The sequence below is a fragment of the Arvicola amphibius genome, chromosome 13 (genome assembly GCF_903992535.2).
Source record: "Arvicola amphibius chromosome 13, mArvAmp1.2, whole genome shotgun sequence".
Classification (NCBI taxonomy): domain Eukaryota; kingdom Metazoa; phylum Chordata; class Mammalia; order Rodentia; family Cricetidae; genus Arvicola; species Arvicola amphibius.
In genome coordinates this window covers 61589751-61608655 of record NC_052059.1, presented here as the reverse complement: position 1 = coordinate 61608655, position 18905 = coordinate 61589751, and the positions used below count along the sequence as shown (strand labels likewise).

Below are 18905 nucleotides of genomic sequence, written 5' to 3'. Positions count from 1 at the left end.
TCCTTTCTACATTTGGCCTCTGGACTTTTTGTTGTATTACTTCTATATATCTTACTTACTCTTACTCCATGGATGGCTGTGTTAACTAGATGGCTGGCCCCTGATATCCTCCTCCTCCTCTACTCTTTCCCCCTTTTCTTCCAGATTTTCTTTCTATATATTCTCTCTATCTGCCAGCTCTGCTTATTGTTTCTCCTGCCTCTGTTGGGGACTATCCTTGACAAAAATACCTCTTGTCAGGGTAAAGGCATGGGGATTTAGAAAATATTAGTAAAGAGTATGAAGACGTGATGAAAATAATAAAACAGAGATGATATACTAAGACCCCTCAAAAGGTCACCGTGAAAACCCCCAAAAGAAAATACTTTGCCCAGCAAAAAGCAGGAACTAGTTTGGAGAGAACCATACCCAAATTTCCATATATTGCTTATAAATATTTGTTTACTTTTAAAGAGGGGTATGATATAAAGATTTGCATTGATATGGATCTTGGTTTATTGATAAAAAATTATAGGTCAATTTTGTTATACTGCATATTTCTGCTCTTAAGTTATTATGTTTGTGCAGCTCATTTAAAAATGTAATGTATAATAAAGAAATATAGGTTGGTTAGGTTTTCTAGATATATAGAAATATATTTCAGTTAGATAGGCATTCTTCAAATCTTTCAGAGACCTTCAGAATATGGCATTTAAAATATTTTACAAACTAGGACTTTCATGACAATGAGACACATCTGTTCCCAGCAGCACCAATTACTTCAAGAAGAAGATGAGCATCAAAGAGGCTCCTCATGGCGTTTGTTAGCCATTTGGGCAAGAAACTGCTCTTTCCTGGATTGCTTCATGGTATGCTCAAAAACTGAACATGCATGACCACAGAGAAATGACTATTGAACTTGCCTAAAGGGTGAGATGGTCATTCGGGGTTCCTGCTTCATGAAAAAGTCTGCCAGACATTCTGCAGGACACAGAAGAAAGTGACTGACAGACTGCCAATATAGGTGAAACTGTCTTTGAAATTTCTTGCCTCATGGAAAAGTCTGCTGGATACTATGGGCCTGTAGGCTGAAGATGGATGTCCCAATGGTACAGAAGAACTTTGGGTGCCTGTCCAGGCAGCGAGAAGTCTCTGTCGATTCTAGAGTTTGGAAGTTGCTTACCTTGTACTTCCTGTTTACTTGGGTAATATTATATACTTCTGTGGTCTTTGATGGAGTTGAAGAACTGATAGTTATGGTTTTCCTTAGTTATGATAAAAGTTAAAGTAGATATAAATATTGTAACTATAATTCTTGCTTGATACCCATGTTATTATATGTAATTTTACCATGTTAAAGTTAAAATCTTTCTTTTTTATTTAAACAGAAAAAGGAAGGTGATGTGGGATTCCCTTCTGTATGCTGTGAATTCCATTGGTTAATAAAGAAACAGTCTTGGGGCTGAGAAGAGCAGAACAGAGGTAGGCAGGGAAAACTAAAATGAATGCTGGAAAAAAGGAGGCGGAGTCAGAGAGAAACCATGGAGCTACCTCCAGAGACAGACATGCTGAATCCTTGCCAGTAGGCCACGAGCTTCATGGTAAAATATGAAATAATGGAGATAGGTTAATTCTAGATCTAAGAGCTAGCTATCAATACACTTAAGTAATTGGCCAAGCAGTGATTTAATTAATACAGTTTATTTTTTCTTTTTTTCTGGTTTCAGCTCTTTTTTATTAAATTATATAATTTTACAAATTTTCACCTCCTCCCATTTCCCTTCCCCTTCCCCCACCCCCATCCCCCTTCGTCTCCAGTCCAAGGAGGAGTCAGGGTTCCTTACCCTGTGGGAAGTCCAAGTTCCTCCCCCATTCATCCAGGTCTAGGAAGGTGAGGATCCAGACAGACTAGGTTCCCACAAAGCCAAGTACGAGGAGGGCTGGCTGAGAAGCCAAAGACAATGGCACTGGGTTTTGATTCTACTGTATGTAATACAGTTTTTGTATGGTTATTTTGGGAATCTGTGCAGCCATGAAACGAACAAGTAGCCTCCTTACAACACAGAGAAACATAAAATAGTATCAGGAGGGAATTCTAGTGAATACTGAAATTCACCCACATTAATTTTTAAATGTTTAAAATGTTTTTAATTTTTTAAAATACCCCTAACCCAAAAAGGTAAGAGTAAGATAAAAGACTGCATTAACACGATACAAGGAAATGAACATACAAATTGAAGGTCATGGGCTACATTCATAGTTAGACATTCAGTTACTAGAACAAAATAAGTCACACTTATACTCTAGACCAAAACATTCTGTAGGCAAACCACACCCTGGGTGAAATCCAAAGTTATATCCTTAAGGGAACTGGAACTTAGTTGGATCCTTAGACTTTTTTTAAAGGTAGGAACAGATCTATTTCTCTATTCCTGGAGTACAGGGTCTGGCTATTAGTCACACCTGTTGACAATAACCTTGAGAGAAGAACTCTCTGATCTACAGCTAGGTGGGACCGTTGTTTGATATAGAAGCACAGTAACCTTGTAGGAACAAGAGGTAAGTTCCAGCTCTCTGACCTGTGGTCAATGTGGAAATAAGCTCATATTGTCAAGTCTTCATATGCCTTGCTATTGGCAATTCAGCTTTTTATTAGACCATCGGGTGTTCTAGACAGGCACAGTATCACAGCTTCACAGAGTTAAACAAATGCAACATAAACAAAAGTCACTCACCTTAGCATAACATTCCCACCACTGAGGTGGTAGAATTTTCACCTTTCTCATGATTTTCCCACTTCAACAACTTTTCAAAGGGAATTTTTGTTTCTAACATAGTGAACTAAGATTTTCTATTATCATGGGATATGCATATTACATATATCTAGGCATAGATTAAAAAAGACCAGAAAGAGTTTTGGTTTAGGGGAATATTTACAGGCTTGGTCTTTTATATTGTCTGTATTTTTCTAGAGAGACCTGGGTATGTGCACTTTTATTGTTGGTTTTATTTGTTATGTATCAATATGTGCAGAGCAACTTTCATTTTGTTTCTATTGCTGTCCAACCTTTGTTGATTTTAGATCGAGTGTGTAGAGTCTATAGATCAGGTTGATTGTAGGAATGAGGGTGATTGCAATTCAGCAGGAAGTAGGAAAGATTGACTATGAGACAAATGAATGGATATGCTCAACCTCAAGAGCCACACCTAGGAGCATCAAAATAGTATGGGTGGCCTGAGGCCTTAGGAAATCATCAGGATAGGGCAGCAAACAGGGTGTGTAGTCAAAGAAAAGCCTGGAGATTGGAGATAGCATGGGCAGGCAAGCTCTAGTGGTTCAGTAGGCTGAATTTATGCACAGATTACACTAATCTAGGACAGACTGGACCTAGCACATGATAAGTGGTCTGGGAAATAACTGAACATTGGATGTTGTGTAGACAGGGTAAAGTTAGCTGAGCTGAGCAGACTGGGCTTTTAGGATGTGCAATCAGGGCCCACCTTTACTTCATGAATAATGGTCTCTCGGTGTCCTGGAACTCATTGACTAAGCTAGACTGGCCAGCAAGGCCAGGGATCCACCTGTTTCTATCTATCCAGTACTGAAATTACAAGTGTATATTATAACCTATATTTTTAGGGTTTTGCTGATTTTTTTTTCTTTTTTGGGTTCTGATCTGAAAACTGAACTCAGATCCCATGTTTTCACAAGCCCTTTCTGAACTGAGGCATATCTCCAACCCCAACTAAAAGATTATTACATGTGAATTTTTTCTTTAGAAACGAAATTAAATTTTACAATTGCTGCACATTATATACAAGATTAAATTAAAATAATTACTTATAACTATTTTTAAAAGTTTATCTATTCTATAAAATTATTATATACCAAAAAACACTGTTAGTATCATATTACAAAGATAGATAGATAGATGATAGATAGATAGATAGATAGATAGATAGATAGATAGATAGATACCATCAGATACCATTGTCATACCTGTAGGCCATTCAAACTCAGCCTAAAACTATTTTATCTGAATTCTGAGGTGCATTTCATAAATTGCTTTCATTATGAATATTAACAATCCACTTCACTTCCAGCGGATATCAGAACTAATACCTCATCACAGATAGAAAAAGAAGCAATGTACTTTGATGTGGGAGTCCCCTCTGTGTGTTGTGATTACCATTAATAAATAAAGAATTGGAGAAAGATTGGCATTTTTCCAAAGAATTTGTCACAGTTATAAATGTACTATCTTATTTTTGACACCTATATTTTTCAAATCTGCTTAAGAATTTGTGTTATGATTCCTTCTGCATCTTTTATTACTACACATTACTTTCACCCTGGTGAATACTCCCGCTATGCTGGAGGTTACATCAGTACTAGGATCCCCAGGAAAAACACCACCCACAGTCCTTGAAAACTCCCCAGCATTCCAGACAGCACCTTTCTCCTGAGGTCCATATCTAGGCCAACAATTCCAGCAGAAGATTTCTGCTCTACTGGAGACCAAGCTAGTACCCAGAACTCCAGAGGCCGTACAAACCACCAAATCCCCCAAAGAAACACCTACTAGACCTGAAGACTCACTGGTCACCATGATCATAGGCCACTCATGCCACAAAACCAGAGACAAAACAGAAACCAGGATGCAAAACATCAAAAAGCATTCATCCAACAAAGATAAACTCAGAAATTGACAGGTAAACACATAATAACCCCAGAGACAGATGAGTATATGGCACCACCAGAGTGCATCTATCTTACTATGTAAGCCCTGGATATTCCAACCCAGCTGAAACATAAGAAAATGACCTTAAATCCAATCTCATGAAGACAAAAGAAGCTCTTAAAGAAGAAATTAACAAATCTCTTAAGAAATCCAGGAAACTACAAACAACAGGTGAAGGCAATGAATAAAATGTTCAAGACCTGAAAATGAAACAAGAAGCAATAAAGAAGGCACAAGTCAAGGGAAATCTGAAAATGAAAAATCTAGGTGCGATGGTTTGAAAGAAAATGGCCCACAAAGGGAGTGGCACTATGAGGAGGTGTGGCTATGTTGGTCTGTGATATTTGTAAATATGTTGTTGGAGGAAGGGTGGCAATATAGAGGTGGGCTTTGAGGGTTTAGAATAAAGTCACACTGAGGGATGGAGTCTACTAGATATTGCCTTCAGACCAGCACTATGCCTGATTTCACAACACCATGTTCCCATCATGATGATAATAGACTGAACTTCTGAAACTGTAAGCAAAACACCTCAATGAAACTTTTTTTCTTTATAAAAGTTGTTGTGGTCATGGTGTCTCTTCACAGCAGCAGAAACCATAACTAAGACAGAAATTGGTACCAGAGACTGGGGTATTACTCTGAGAGGCCTGACCATACTCTTGTTTGAAGGAATATGGACTATGGACTATAGATTAGAAAAGCAGTGGAATGCTTTAAGCAATGCTGAATAGACCCCATTAGTTATTAAGAGCATGGGATACTATGTCACTGAGTTATTTGAACTGCTGAAGCCTGGATCAAGAGGTTTCAAAGAAGAATTTTAGTATGTTGCCTAGAGATCATTCTTGTGATATTTTGGTGAAGAATGTGGCAGCATTTTTCCCTTGTCCAAAGAATCTTCCTGAGGTTAAAGTGAATTTTTTGCATTACTTCATGTGCAGAGGAAATATCAAAACAGCCTAGTTGTGTGGTTCTTAGTGGTAGCACAAATGAAGATTTATAATGAAAAAGAACAAGTTTAGGGAGAAAAAATATTTGAGAAAATAAAAGTACCATAAATTGGAATCAAGCTAAGTCCTGTATTAAAGGAGATAAACAGATTAAAAAATGGAATAAAGAGAGTGGTAATCTCAGAGCAAGATTGCATCCAGCTAAATTTCCAACTTGTACAAAGGAATTAAAGAAAAGCTTAGTGCTGGGTAAAGTGTTGCATGCCTTTATTCCCAGTACTGGGGCAACAGAGGCTGGCAGATCTCTGAGGTTGAGGCCAGCCTGGTCTACAGAGATAGTTTCAGGACAGCCAAGTTTAGGCAGTGAAAGACAAAACACCACCACTAAAATATCAGTAATAAACAATCATTGGTAATTAATATCTCTTAATATCAATGGACTCAATTCCCTAATAAAAAGACACAGGCTAACAGAATAGATGTGAAACAAGATTCACCCTTTTGCTGCATACAAGAAACACCTCAACATCAAAGACAGACATTAATTCATATTAAAGGATTTGAAAAAGATTTTTCCAAGCAAATTGACTCATAAAGCAAGATAGTATGACCATTTTAATATTTAACAAAACAGACTTCCAGCCAAAAATTAATCAAAAGAGAAAGGAAGGACACTTTGTATTCATCAAAGGAAAAATCCACAAAGATAACATCTCAATTCTGAACCTCTATGCCCCAAATTATATTTACCTTGCTATTCCAATTTCTGGTGCTTCTTGTCAACTATGTGTTCCCTTTTGGAATTTCTGGCTTCTGTGGCTAGTCCAAGTTATATATTTCCATCTGAAGATTTGGAGTTAGGAGCCTCTACAATTTCCATTGTAGTTAGAAGTTCACTGGCAGAATATGTGGCATTTGTCCTTTGGGGTTTCTGTCAACTCATTCAAAATAATCCTTTCTAGTTCCATCCATCTACCTGCAAAGTTATGATGCTATTTTTCTTTACTTAGAAGAATAATTAATAATGTGTAGGTGCCACATTTTATTACCCATTCAAGAGTTGAAGGTCATTTAAATTGTTTCCATTTCCTAGTTACTGTGAATAGAGAAACAATGAACATAGTAAGTGATTATCTGTGGAGTAGGATGTAGAGTTCTTTGGCATATGGCAAGAAGTCGCATAACTGGGTTGTGTGGTAGATTTAGCTTTAGGCTTTTGATGACTCTCCATATCGATTTCCAGAGTTAACTGTGCCAATTTTCATTTCTCCAACAGTGAATGAAGGTTCCTTTCACCCCACTAGCCCCCGCCAACATTTGTTGTTAGGTGTTTTATTGACTTTAGACACTCTAACTGGTGTGAGGTGAAATCTCAAAGTTGTTTCAATTTGCATTTCACTATTTGCTAAGAATGATGAGAAATTTTGAAATATTTCTTGGCCATTTTTCTCTTTCTTTCTTTCTTTCTTTCTTTCTTTCTTTCTTTCTTTCTTTCTTTCTTTCTTTCATTTTTCTTGTTTTATTTTGAGAACTCCATCTAGACAGTCTTGTCTTCTGACCACCTGCTTTTCCTTCACCAGGAAGTGATGGGGTGAAAAGAGCTGTTTTAATGAGACTTGTGAACGTGGCCTGAAGTCACATTTGTTGGTGACATCTGTCCACTAGGGGGCACTGCAGGGTTTCTAGAAATTACCTTTTCTTAAATTGTCTAGAAATTTGAAGACCTGAGAACAGACATAAGGACATAAGGCAATCCACTCACAAAGCAAAGAGTAGAGGTGATAGTGTAGAGATCACCTGGATCTTTAACTCTCAATCATTCTGTAGAAAAATCACAGACATCTAGAGCCTATTCAGTGGATCCCATGTGTCTATCTATTTTAAGAACAATTCTCTGAACAGATATTAGCAAAATAAAATCTTTCTGGGCATTATGAAGATGGATACTCAAGAGAAAACATCTCCACTGCTCTCTTTTTTGAGTTTTATGTTTAAAATTTCCCAAATTCAAAGAAATAGAAATTATTCCAATATCATCATATCACACATATGTAATATATATGTATATATATGTACTTTAAACTAGAAAAAGAAAAAATAAATACTTGAGAAGAAAAACAAGTTATGAAAGAAAAGAGGAGTGGGGCCTTAATGACCTGGAGCAGGCAGGCATTCATAGCCTGATCTGTATCAGCTGTGTTTTCCTACACAGCACAGTGGAAGAGTTGGACAGAAGTCAAGAGATGGAAAATAAATCAAGGTAGAAACAGGGTGGGGCATGTCTTGTTTTTCTTATAACCAATAAACTCTGTTGGAAACATTTTCCAAGTACATGATGATCTTAATAGCAAGAAATTCCTTGTATTCCATTCACTGCATTGCATGCTGATGTATCAGGGTAATTTAAGAGTCCTGCCAGGACTTCCTTGTTGGCTCTGTTGATCATAATCAAGGGTGGTCCCATGCCCAGCAATAGATGGCCAACATAGAATGAATCCAATAACGTTATTGCATGATACTTAGTGTGAACATTGTTTTCTTCTTAACTGGTCTTTTGTTTGTATGTATTTTGTGTTTTGAAGCAGTTTCAGGTTTGTGTGTGAGAGAGTTTCTTCTTTTTTTTAATTCTGTTCTGTTTGGGTTTTCTTTGTTTGCCTCTTTGATTTCTAAAAAGAGACAAAAAAGAGCATGGAGTTGGGTGAGTGAGAAGGTCTGAAAGCTCTTGGAAATGATTGAGAAGGAGATACAATGATCAGAATATATTGTTGAAATTTTTCAATTAAAAAAGTCAAAAAATCTTGCTAGGATCCTGCAAGGCTCTCCTTAACCCACTGGAGCTATTAGTTCTCACACCAGTGTTCTGCATTTATGAATTCCTCTTCCTCACACATCTTCCCCCAAGCTCCCGTATAAGGAGAGTTACATTAGAAATAGAGTGTCCTGGGCTCTAAATCATTGTCCTCCATAACTGTGCAGTGGAGGTGGGTGGAGTTTCTTCTTCAGATGAAAGAGGAAGCTCGGTGACTAAGAGAGAACTGTTCTGTGTAAGCACAAGTGTGTCTGGGCACATGACTTGGCACCCTCATAGCTGGAGAGAAGACACCCCGGCAATTGGACAGGGGCCATGGACAGGAAACTGGGAGCTGCTCTGTGGATTCAGTGGGTGTGGATTTGCTGTGAGTTGTGCTCGCCTAAGTTGCTTTAGGGATTCTGCAAAGATGTCAGTGGTGGAGGGAGAATGGTGTCTTCTTGGATATTTGCCAAAACCCTTTATTAATTCTGAATTACTTTTCTGTTTCCAAGCAGGGGTGAGAGGAGTTGAGGTGGAGCAGAGTCCTTCAAACCTGAGTCTCCAAGAGGGAACCAGTTCTGTTCTCACATGCAACTTTTCTACAAGCATGAGAAGTGTGCAGTGGTTCCGGCAGAATTCCAGGGGAAGCCTCATCAATCTTTTCTATCTGTCTCCGGGAACACAGCAGAATGGGAGGTTAAACTCAACCTTCAACTCTAAGGAGCGCAAGAGCACCCTTCACATCAGGGATGCCCAGCTGGAGGACTCTGGCACCTACCTCTGTGCAGCAGAGGCACAGTGCTTCCAGCAAGCCTGCAGCCTGGCCCCAAACTGTGGCTGGGTATGCAGCTTACAGCCCTGCCACAGGCAGACTCTGCAGGAGGATTTGCACAGCTGTGGCTTTATCAGATCTCCACCAATTAGAAAGAAGGAGTGAGGAAACAGAAAAATACCACTGCGGTAGTTCACACTTAAACTAGACTGATGTGATACTAACTTGTAGAAAGATAAAAGCTCAGAAACATCATCCCATATGAATAAAATCTATATTTTATCAAAGATTTGTGCTAATGACATAAAATATCAACCCCTCTTTCACACTCCAGAATCATTTTGATCGTTTCTCAAAACTGGAAACTGAGAGAAACTGTTTCCACCCTGTGTTTAGAAATCATGGGACAACATTTTCCACTAATCTACTAAATATGAAGTTGAAAAAAGAATTAATTTTGAAGGTCTTGTTAATTAAGTGGTAGAAAGGCACAACAAACAAATCTTTTTATTCTATTTTTTAAAAAACTATCTTTTCTCATTTTACATACCAATCCCAGTTCCTATTCCCTCCCCTCCTCTTGTTTCCTCCGTCTTTGCCTCCGCACCCAACCTCACATTCACTCTTCAGAGGAGTTAAGGCTTCTCATAGGGTTGTAGAGATGGCTCAGTGGTTAAGAACGCTAATTGCTTTCTCAGAGGTCCTGAGTTCAATTCCCAATGACTGCATGGTGACTCACAGCCATCTGTAATGAGATCCGGTGTCCCCTTCTTGCCTGCAAGCATACATGCAGGCAGAACACTGTATACTAATAAGTAAACAAATATTATTATTAAATCAAGACATTTTTCAGAGACCTGTCAGGGAAATGGCATGCATGTTAGATGCCTGAGAATGTGCATGCTCTTAGGATGTCATACTATGAGACAATTTCTTCCCAGTCCTTTAACACTCTGCCTGACACTGCTCTCTACAGGTATTTTCTTTGTTCAGTTGCATAAAAGAATTTCAAAGACAGAAGAATTCCTGAAGTCCTTTATTCAGTCCCATTACAATACAGAAACTCTGGGCACAATGCCATTATAAAATTATCAGAAGAGGAGTTAGGAAGACAGCTCAATTGTTAAGAGCACTGGTTTCTTCCATATTTCTCTCTTTGCCTTGTGTCTCCATATTATTCCTGCAGGAACATTTGCCTCATGGAAAATCAACTTTTTCAGCACTGCATGTTGGAGCTGGAAAGAACACAGTCCAGTCTATCTAAAACAAGAAATAAGAGCTCCCAAACTAGGTCACTTTGAGCAAGAAAGACTCAGCTGATCCACTGCTATTCTTTTTTCTAGTTGAAAATAGATTTTTTTTTCATGTTATGTATTCTGATCACTGTTTTCTTTCTCACATGTCCTTCCAGCTCCTCCCCACATCCCCACATATCTATCTCCCCACATTCTTTCTCTCTCTTTTTAGAAAACAAAGAAGCAAATAAATAAATCAGAATAGAACAAACAGAAAAAAATAAAAAGAATGAGAAGTTCATATACATGCAAAAACAAATACACATAAAAAAATCTCTAAAAATTAAATATTGGAAAACATGAAATATAAGCAAACAACCAATATGTTTAATAATATGCAGATAAAGTAAAATAAACCTCTAAAAATACAATTGAGTTCATTTGACTTGGCCATGTACTACTGGGCTTAAAACCTGTCTTTAAAGTGTGGTTTGTATACAAAGTGAAACTCTCTGTTGACAAAAACTAATTATTTCCTTTGTGAGATGTTGTCAATTGTAGATAGCTTCTTGGGTAGGGATGAGGAATCATGTTCACTCCCCTTCTCAGCACTGCAACCCCCATATGTAGAGCACCTCTAAAAACCCTTCATACTGCCACCAACATCTCTATGAGTTCATATGTGAACCAGTCTTTAGCTTCTATAGGGCACTGTTTGCTTAGTGCCTTCCACACCCATCAGATCTTAGAAACTTCTTGCTTCCTCTTCTGCAAAATTCCCTGATGCCTGAAGGAAGAGGTTGGATGGAGACATTCCATTTAGGACTGGGAGTTCCAAGGTAATGACTTTCATTCTCTGCACATTTTCCAGTTGTGGAGATTTTGCTCTCTCTGTTTGTTCCCACAATTGGAAGCTTCCCTGTTGATGGCTGAACAAGACATTGATCTACAGGTATAGCAGAAAGTCATTAAAAGTCATTATATTGTTACATATCTTCAGGAGAACAATAATATTTGTTTTTCTCTAGGTCCATAACCTACCTTGCCTCAGGTTCTTTGTCATTGGAATAATGTCAGGCATGGGTTTCATCTCACAGAGATGGCCTTAAGTCTATTTAGAATGTGTTTGGTCACCACAATATCATTTGAGATATTTTTGCACAAGTGAAGTATATAGGCAGGTCACCATTGTAGATCAAAGGATTTATAGTTGGGTTGGTGTTTGTTTTTCTCCTCTAGTAGCTTTCAAAAAGTATTTCTATATCATGAACACTGGTCCATAGGGATGAGAGTTCTAGTTAGCCAGCTTTACTTCTCCATGTTCAATGAGGCATGTTGGTGTTGTCTTCCTCAATAGTGGCTTTCCATCAGTTTATGGAAAACAACCAACAGCCTTGAAAATAGCCTGATTTGTTTATTTACATGGGGACCCTTTTGCCAACAGCTCAGTTAGATGACATCCATTCTTGGCACTGTTTCTTTCATTTTTAGTAACAGATATCTAGTTGATAATTTGTCTCACTATTATTTAGTGATCTCATTTATATTTCTTTCATTCATATATACATATATGTACATATTGTATGCATATATATACATGTACATATAAATATATATAAGCTTTTAACATAGAAGGTTTCCATATGATCTTTAAGATGGAGTTGAGTTTTAGCTCTCTCTCCTCATATTACCTTCCTTATCCTCTCTTCTCTTCTCCTTTCTGTTTAATCCTCCTGTTACACAACCCACCTTGTCTCTTTTACTATCTATTCTAATTTCCCCTATTCAGGAAGTCCTTCCCTCTTCCCTCATCTCCTATTCTATTTTTAACTTGAATAGAAATACGGATTATAGAAAGCCCATTTAAGGCTTAAAAGCTAATATCAATGTATAAGAGAATACATACTATATTTGTCTTTTGGGGTTTTGGCTACCTCACTCAGGATTTTTTTCTTGGTTCCATCCATTTACCTGAGAATTTTATGACTTAATAGCTGAATAATATTTCATTGTATAAATATACCACATTTTCATTATCTATCCATGTCTTGATGGGAATCTAAGCTATTTATATTTCTGGCTGTTATGAATAGAACTGTAGTGAAAATCAATGAACAAGTTTCTCTGCAGAAGGGTATAGGGCCTATGAATATAAGGCCAAAACTGGTATAGATGAATCTTGAGATAGATGTATTCCCATCATCCTGAAGAGTCACAATACTTACTTCCATGGTGGCTATTAAAGTTTGCACTGTCAACAGAAAAGGATGAGTGTTCCCCTTACACTATATCCTCACCAGCTTAAGATGTCTATATTTTTATTGATTATGGCCATTCTGACAAGTGTAAGATAAAAATCTTATAGTGGTTTTAATTTACATTTTCTGGCTGACTAAGGATGTTGAATATATTTTAGGTGTTTCTGTTATTTGTGTTTCATCTTTTGAGAACTCTCTGCTGAGATCTGTACCCCTTTTTAATTGGATTATTTCTTTTCTTGATGTTTAGTTTTTTTAGTTCTTTATATATTTTAGAAATCAACGCTTCATCAGATGTATAGATAGCAATGATGTTTTCCCTTTCTGAAAACTGCTACTATAGTCAAATGATGGTGTCCTTTGCCCATATGTATGCTTTTCCGTTTCATTAAATTCCACTTATCAATTATTGTTTCCAATAACTGTGCTATTAGTATCCTATTCAGAAATGTTTTTCTATACAAAAAAAGTTCAATAGTATATCACATTTCGCTTCTATTACATTCAGAGAATCTGGATATATGTTGAGGTCCTTGATTATTTTGTATTTGAGTTCTGTACAGGGTGATAAAGTAATTCTTTTTGTATGCTTTTACAACAGCTGTTCAGTGGAATCAGCACTATTTTCTGAATATTCCATCTTTTTCTGGTTTATATTTTTGGCTTTTTTTAATCAAATAAGATGTTCCTAAGTATGTTGTCTTCTGTTTGGGTCTTCAGTTATTTTCCATTGATCAGCATGTCCTTTTCTATGCTAATACTAAAATACTTTTCTGACTACAGTTATGTAATACAACTTGAAATCTGGGGTGGTAACACTTATAACAGACTATTATTATTATTATTATTATTATTATTATTATTATTAATAGTTATTTTAGCTATCTGAGCTTTTTGTGTTTCTACACTGCCTACTTTCTCCCAGCATTCAGTTTAGTTTTCCTTCCGAGCTCAATTCTGCCCGATCACAGGATAAAGCAGCTTTTTAATTCATTAACCAATAAAACAACACATATACAGAAAAACTTCCCACACCATTTCCCCTTTTCTGTTCAAATAAAAAGTAAGGTTTTAACTTTAATGTAGTAAAATTATATATAACAAAAGTTATCAAGCAAAAATTACAGTTACAATATTTATATCTACTTTATCTTTTATCATAACCAAGAAAAACTATAATTATAACTATCTATTTTTCAACTGCATTAAAGACTCCAGAAGGATATAATACTACCTAAGTAAAGAGGGAGTGCATTGTAAGCAAATTCCAAAACTCTAGAATTGACAGATACTTCTCACTGCCTGGACAGTCACCCAAAGTATTTCTGTAATATTACAGATATTCATCTTCATCCTACTGGCTCATGGTATCTGGAAGACTTTTCCAAGAAGCAGGAAATTTCAAAGGCAGTTCCTCCTATATTAGGAGTTTGTCAGTCATTTTCTTCTGTATCCTACAGAATGTCTGGTGGACTCATTCATGAAGCAGGAACCCCGAATAACCATCTCACCTTTAGACAAGTTCAGCAGTCATTTTTCTGTGGGTCCTGCAAGTCAAGCAGTTTAGGCAAGAGCAGTTTCATGCCCAAATGGCTAATAAACTCAATAAGGAGCGTTTTGATGTCCATCTTCCTCATGAAGTAGATTTGGTGTTTCCAGGAGCAGATGTTTCTTATCATCATAAAAATCCTAAGTTCTTAACATTTTAAATGTCATATTCTGTTAGTCTTTGAATGGTATGAAGAATAGCTATCCAACTGAAATATAGCTCTGTACATCAAGGGTAGCCTAACATGACTGCAAGTTTGACTATTATAAATAATGATCTATTAACCTCTATTTTTGAATTATACATTACAGTTTTAAATGAGCTGCACAAATACAATACGTTAATAAAGAGCAGAAATATACATTTAACAAAACTGACCTTAAATTTTTGTCAATAAACCAAGATCCAAACAAATGCAAAACAGTCATTGCTATATAATATCTCCCTATAAGTGTAAACAAATATTTATAAACATTATTTGGGAATTTGGGCATAGTTCTCTCCAAACTGCTTCCTGCTTTTGGGGGTTAAAGCAATTTTAGGGGTTTGCAGAGGTCTTTCAGAGGGTCTTGATCCATCAAACCACATTAGTCTGGAAGAAATCCACAGATTCTCATCCTCTGTGGAAACAAAAGAAGAACCACTTTTCCAAATCAACATATCCTTACACCAAAATTTTGAAGTCAAGATACCTTTAAAGTATGTATGTTGGTTTAGCTTAGCAACCTGTACAGTGAAATGTCTCTCTGTATTTAGCTCATTCATATCAAAAAACTTTAAAAAACACAATAATATACATAATCCAGAATCTCTGTGTATATTCCATATTTAATGGCTTAGTTTTTATTACTCCTAATCTATGACTGTTTGTACTCTGTCTCATTAAAGACTTTTTATTTTCTAGTACCATTTATTTCCATTTATAACTGTCTATATTATTTTTTTATTTCTCAAGCCGATATACACTGATCCAACACTGTGACCCATTTACAGGTCTTTTTATCTGAATCTGTCTTTATTACATATCTGTGATTATCTTCTGAACAGGAGCACTTTTTCTTTTAATGCTCACCAGGTGTGGCTGCTGCAAGGAGCTGCTTGTTGATCCTGGCTGCCTTGATCCGAAATAATCACACAGAAACTGTATTAGTTAAATCACTGCTTAGCCCATTAGCTCTAACTTCTTATTAGCTAAATCTTATATTGTAATTTAACACATCTCCATTAATCTGTGTATCGCCATGTGGCTGTGACTTACTGTCAAGATTCTAACCAGCGTCCATCTCAGGCTGAGGATCCATGGCTTCTCTCTCTGTCTCTTCTTCCCAGCATTCCATTTAGTTCTCTCTGCCCATCTCTGTTCTGCCCTATCAACAGGCCAATGCAGTTTCTTTAGTCATTAATCACAGCACACAGAGGGGAATCCCACATCACCTCCCTATTTCTGATTTTAAAAAAGGAAGGTTTTAACTTTAAAATAGTAAAAATTCTAGCAAGAATTACAGTTACTATATAATATATATATATATGTATATATATATATATTATCTTTTATCATAACTAAGGAAAACTATAACTATAAATTTTTTAACTCCATCAAAGATTCCAGAAGGATATAATATTACCTAAGTAAATAGGAAGTACATTATAAGCAACTTCCAAAACTCTAGAAATGACTGAGACATCTCACTGCATGGACAATTACCCAAAGTTCTTCTGTACCATTGGGGCATCCATCTTCAGCCTACAGGCCTGAAGTATCCAGTAGACTTTTCCATCAAGCAGAACATTTCAAAGACACTTTCTTCTGTATTTTGCAGAATGTCTCACAGACTCTTTCATGAAGCAGGAACCTCAAAGAATCATCTCACCTTTAGGCAAGTTCAGCAGTCATTTTTTCTGTTGGTCTTGCATGTCTAGTGAAGAAGTTCAGGCAAGAGAAGTTTCTTGCCCAAATGGCTAACTAAATCCATAAGGAACCTCTTCAATACCCATCTTCTTCTTTAAGTAGTTGGTGTGGCCAGGAGCAGATGTGTCTCACTGTCATGAAAAGTCCTAAAATTTTAAAACATTTAAATGTCATATTCTGAAGGTCTCTGAAAGATTTGAAGAATACCTAACTAACTGAAATATATCTCTATATATCTAGAAAATCTAACATAATACCTTAATCAAGAGCAGAAATATACATATAACAAAATTAACCTTAAATTTATATCAATAAACCAAGATCTCTACCAATGCAAAGTATTCATATCTATATCATATCCCCCTTTAAATGTAAACAGACATTATAGACATATTTGGGAATATGGGCATAGTTTTTCTCCATATTGCTTCCTGCTGATTAGGGGTGCTGTTTATCAGGTCTTCATAGTGTATCCTGTGTGCTAGGTTCATCCCAGTCAGCATCTGTGTAAAGTAATATTTTGAGGGGTGTTCACGGCAACCTTCAGGGGGCGTGGACTATCAAACCACATTGGTCTGGAAAGATTCCACAGGTTCTCATCCTCTGTGGAAACAAAAGAGAAACCTCTTTTCCAAAGCAACATATCTTTAGACCCAAATTTTGAGGTCAAGATACTTTTATAATATACATGCTGGTTTAGCTTAACAACCCATACAATTAAATGTCTCTCTGTATTTAGCTCCTTCATAATCAAAAAATTCAAAGATAACACAATAATCTACATAATTCAGACTCACTGTGTGCAGTTCATCTTTACATGGCTTTTTTATTCTATTTTTAATATTTATTATATTACCTATATTCCTTTAATCTATGACTGTCTGTACTCTGACTCTTTAAAGACTTTACTTTTTTAATGCATTAACTTTATTTTATGACTCTATGATTTTTTTCTTCTCTCTTCCAAGCCTACATACATTTATCCAACACTATACTCATCTGGATTTGTCTTCATTGCATATCTTTAATTATTTTCTGACCAGAAGCTCTTCTTAAAATGCTAAGTGCTTAAGAATCTAAGCTGCTACAGTTTCTATGTGATTATTTTGGGTTTGGGTGGCTGAAACAAACAAGCAGCTCCTTGCAACAATTGGTACCCACATGGACAACTAAATCCACATAAAACCTGAGAGAGCTTTAAAAGGAAAAAAAAATACAGAGAAACAAAATACAAAGTTACTAGGCTACATACGGTACTGATACTGCCTCCTTGCCCCACCCAGTCTAGTATGGTGGTGCTGCTTGCACCACTGAGCCATGCACACCGCCCCAGTTTCATGCACATAGCCAGTCCAAGTTGCCATCAAGCAAGCCTCAGCACTCTGCTCACAAACCCCACTCAAATTCTCTGTCTCCCTAAAGAGTCTAAGGTCATGCTGGTGGCACATCATAGAAAGCCCACATTTTAAAAGGCCGCATTTTTTTTTTCTTGGTATGACTGAATCAGGAAAATATCTCTTAAAGAAGCTGCAGCGTGCTACCAGCAAACAGCAAGAAGCTCTGTTAAACTTTGTATTTTGTTTGTCTGTATTTTTTCCTTTTCAAGTTCTCTCAGGTTTTATGTGAATTTAGTTGTCCATGTGGGTGCCAGTTGTTGCAAGGACCTGCTTGTTTGTCCTAGTCACTCTAACCCAAAATAATCACAGAAACTGTATTAGTTAAATCACTGCTTGGCCCATTAGCTCTAATTTCTTATTGGCTAACTCTTACATCATAATTTAACACATCTCCATTAATCTGTGCATCCCCAAGTGGCTGTGACTTACTGGCAAGATTCTAACCAGCACCCATCTCAGACTGAGGATCCATGGCTTCTCTCTCTGCCTTTTCTTCCCAGAATTCCATTTAGTTTTCCCCACCTATCTGAGTCCTGTCCTATCAACAGGCCAAGGCAATTTCTTTATTCATTAATCACAGCACACAGGGAGGGATTCCCACATCGTGTAGCTAGGACTAAGACTGCTTTACCTTTTGTCTCTACCCAGTTCAACTTGGTGGAGGCATGTTCACAACCTCTGCAAGCCATGTACACTGCTCCATTTCCAAGTATGCAGCAGGTCTATGTAGCGCCATTAAGCAGTTTGTGACATGCTGCTCACAAACCCCATTTAAATGCTCAGTCTCCTGAAAGAGCTAGAGCTGTTTGTGCAACTAGCATGAACCAGGAAGTCTTCTTAAAGGACCCACATGGTTTTGCCTGCCATCACTGAGTCAGGAAGACCTTTCTTAAATGCACTGCCAGTGAGTAGAGTTCACCCAAAGAAAATACAACTAATATTCGTGTGTGTGTGTGTGTGTGTGTGTGTGTGTGTGTGTGTGTCTAGAATTCCTTTCCAAACTCTCTCAGGTTTTATGTGGATTTTGCTAGTACATGGTGCCACACCAATCTGTTAGTGGAAGATACTTGTTCATTCCTGGCTGCCCAGAACTGAAATAACCACACATAAACTATATTATTTGCAACACTGTTCAGCCTATAAGCATATTGCCAACTAGCTGTTACATTTTAAATTAACCCATTTCTATTATTTTATATTTTACCATGAAGCTCATGGCCTACCAGCAAGGTTCCAGCTAGAAGCTTGCATCTCTCTCCTTTGGCAGCTAAATAGTATATCCTTGACTCTGCCTACTTTTCCCCAGCATTCAGTTTAGTT

At 37.0% G+C, this 18905-nt stretch overlaps 1 gene segment (V, D, J or C); it reads left to right on the top strand.

The window, feature by feature from the left end:
- The window catches only part of LOC119800474, a 600210-nt gene that overhangs the window by 18948 nt on the left and 562357 nt on the right, over positions 1-18905 (top strand). The window contains 1 exon segment of the C gene segment in view: positions 8981-9258. Coding sequence covers positions 8981-9258 — 278 coding nt within the window.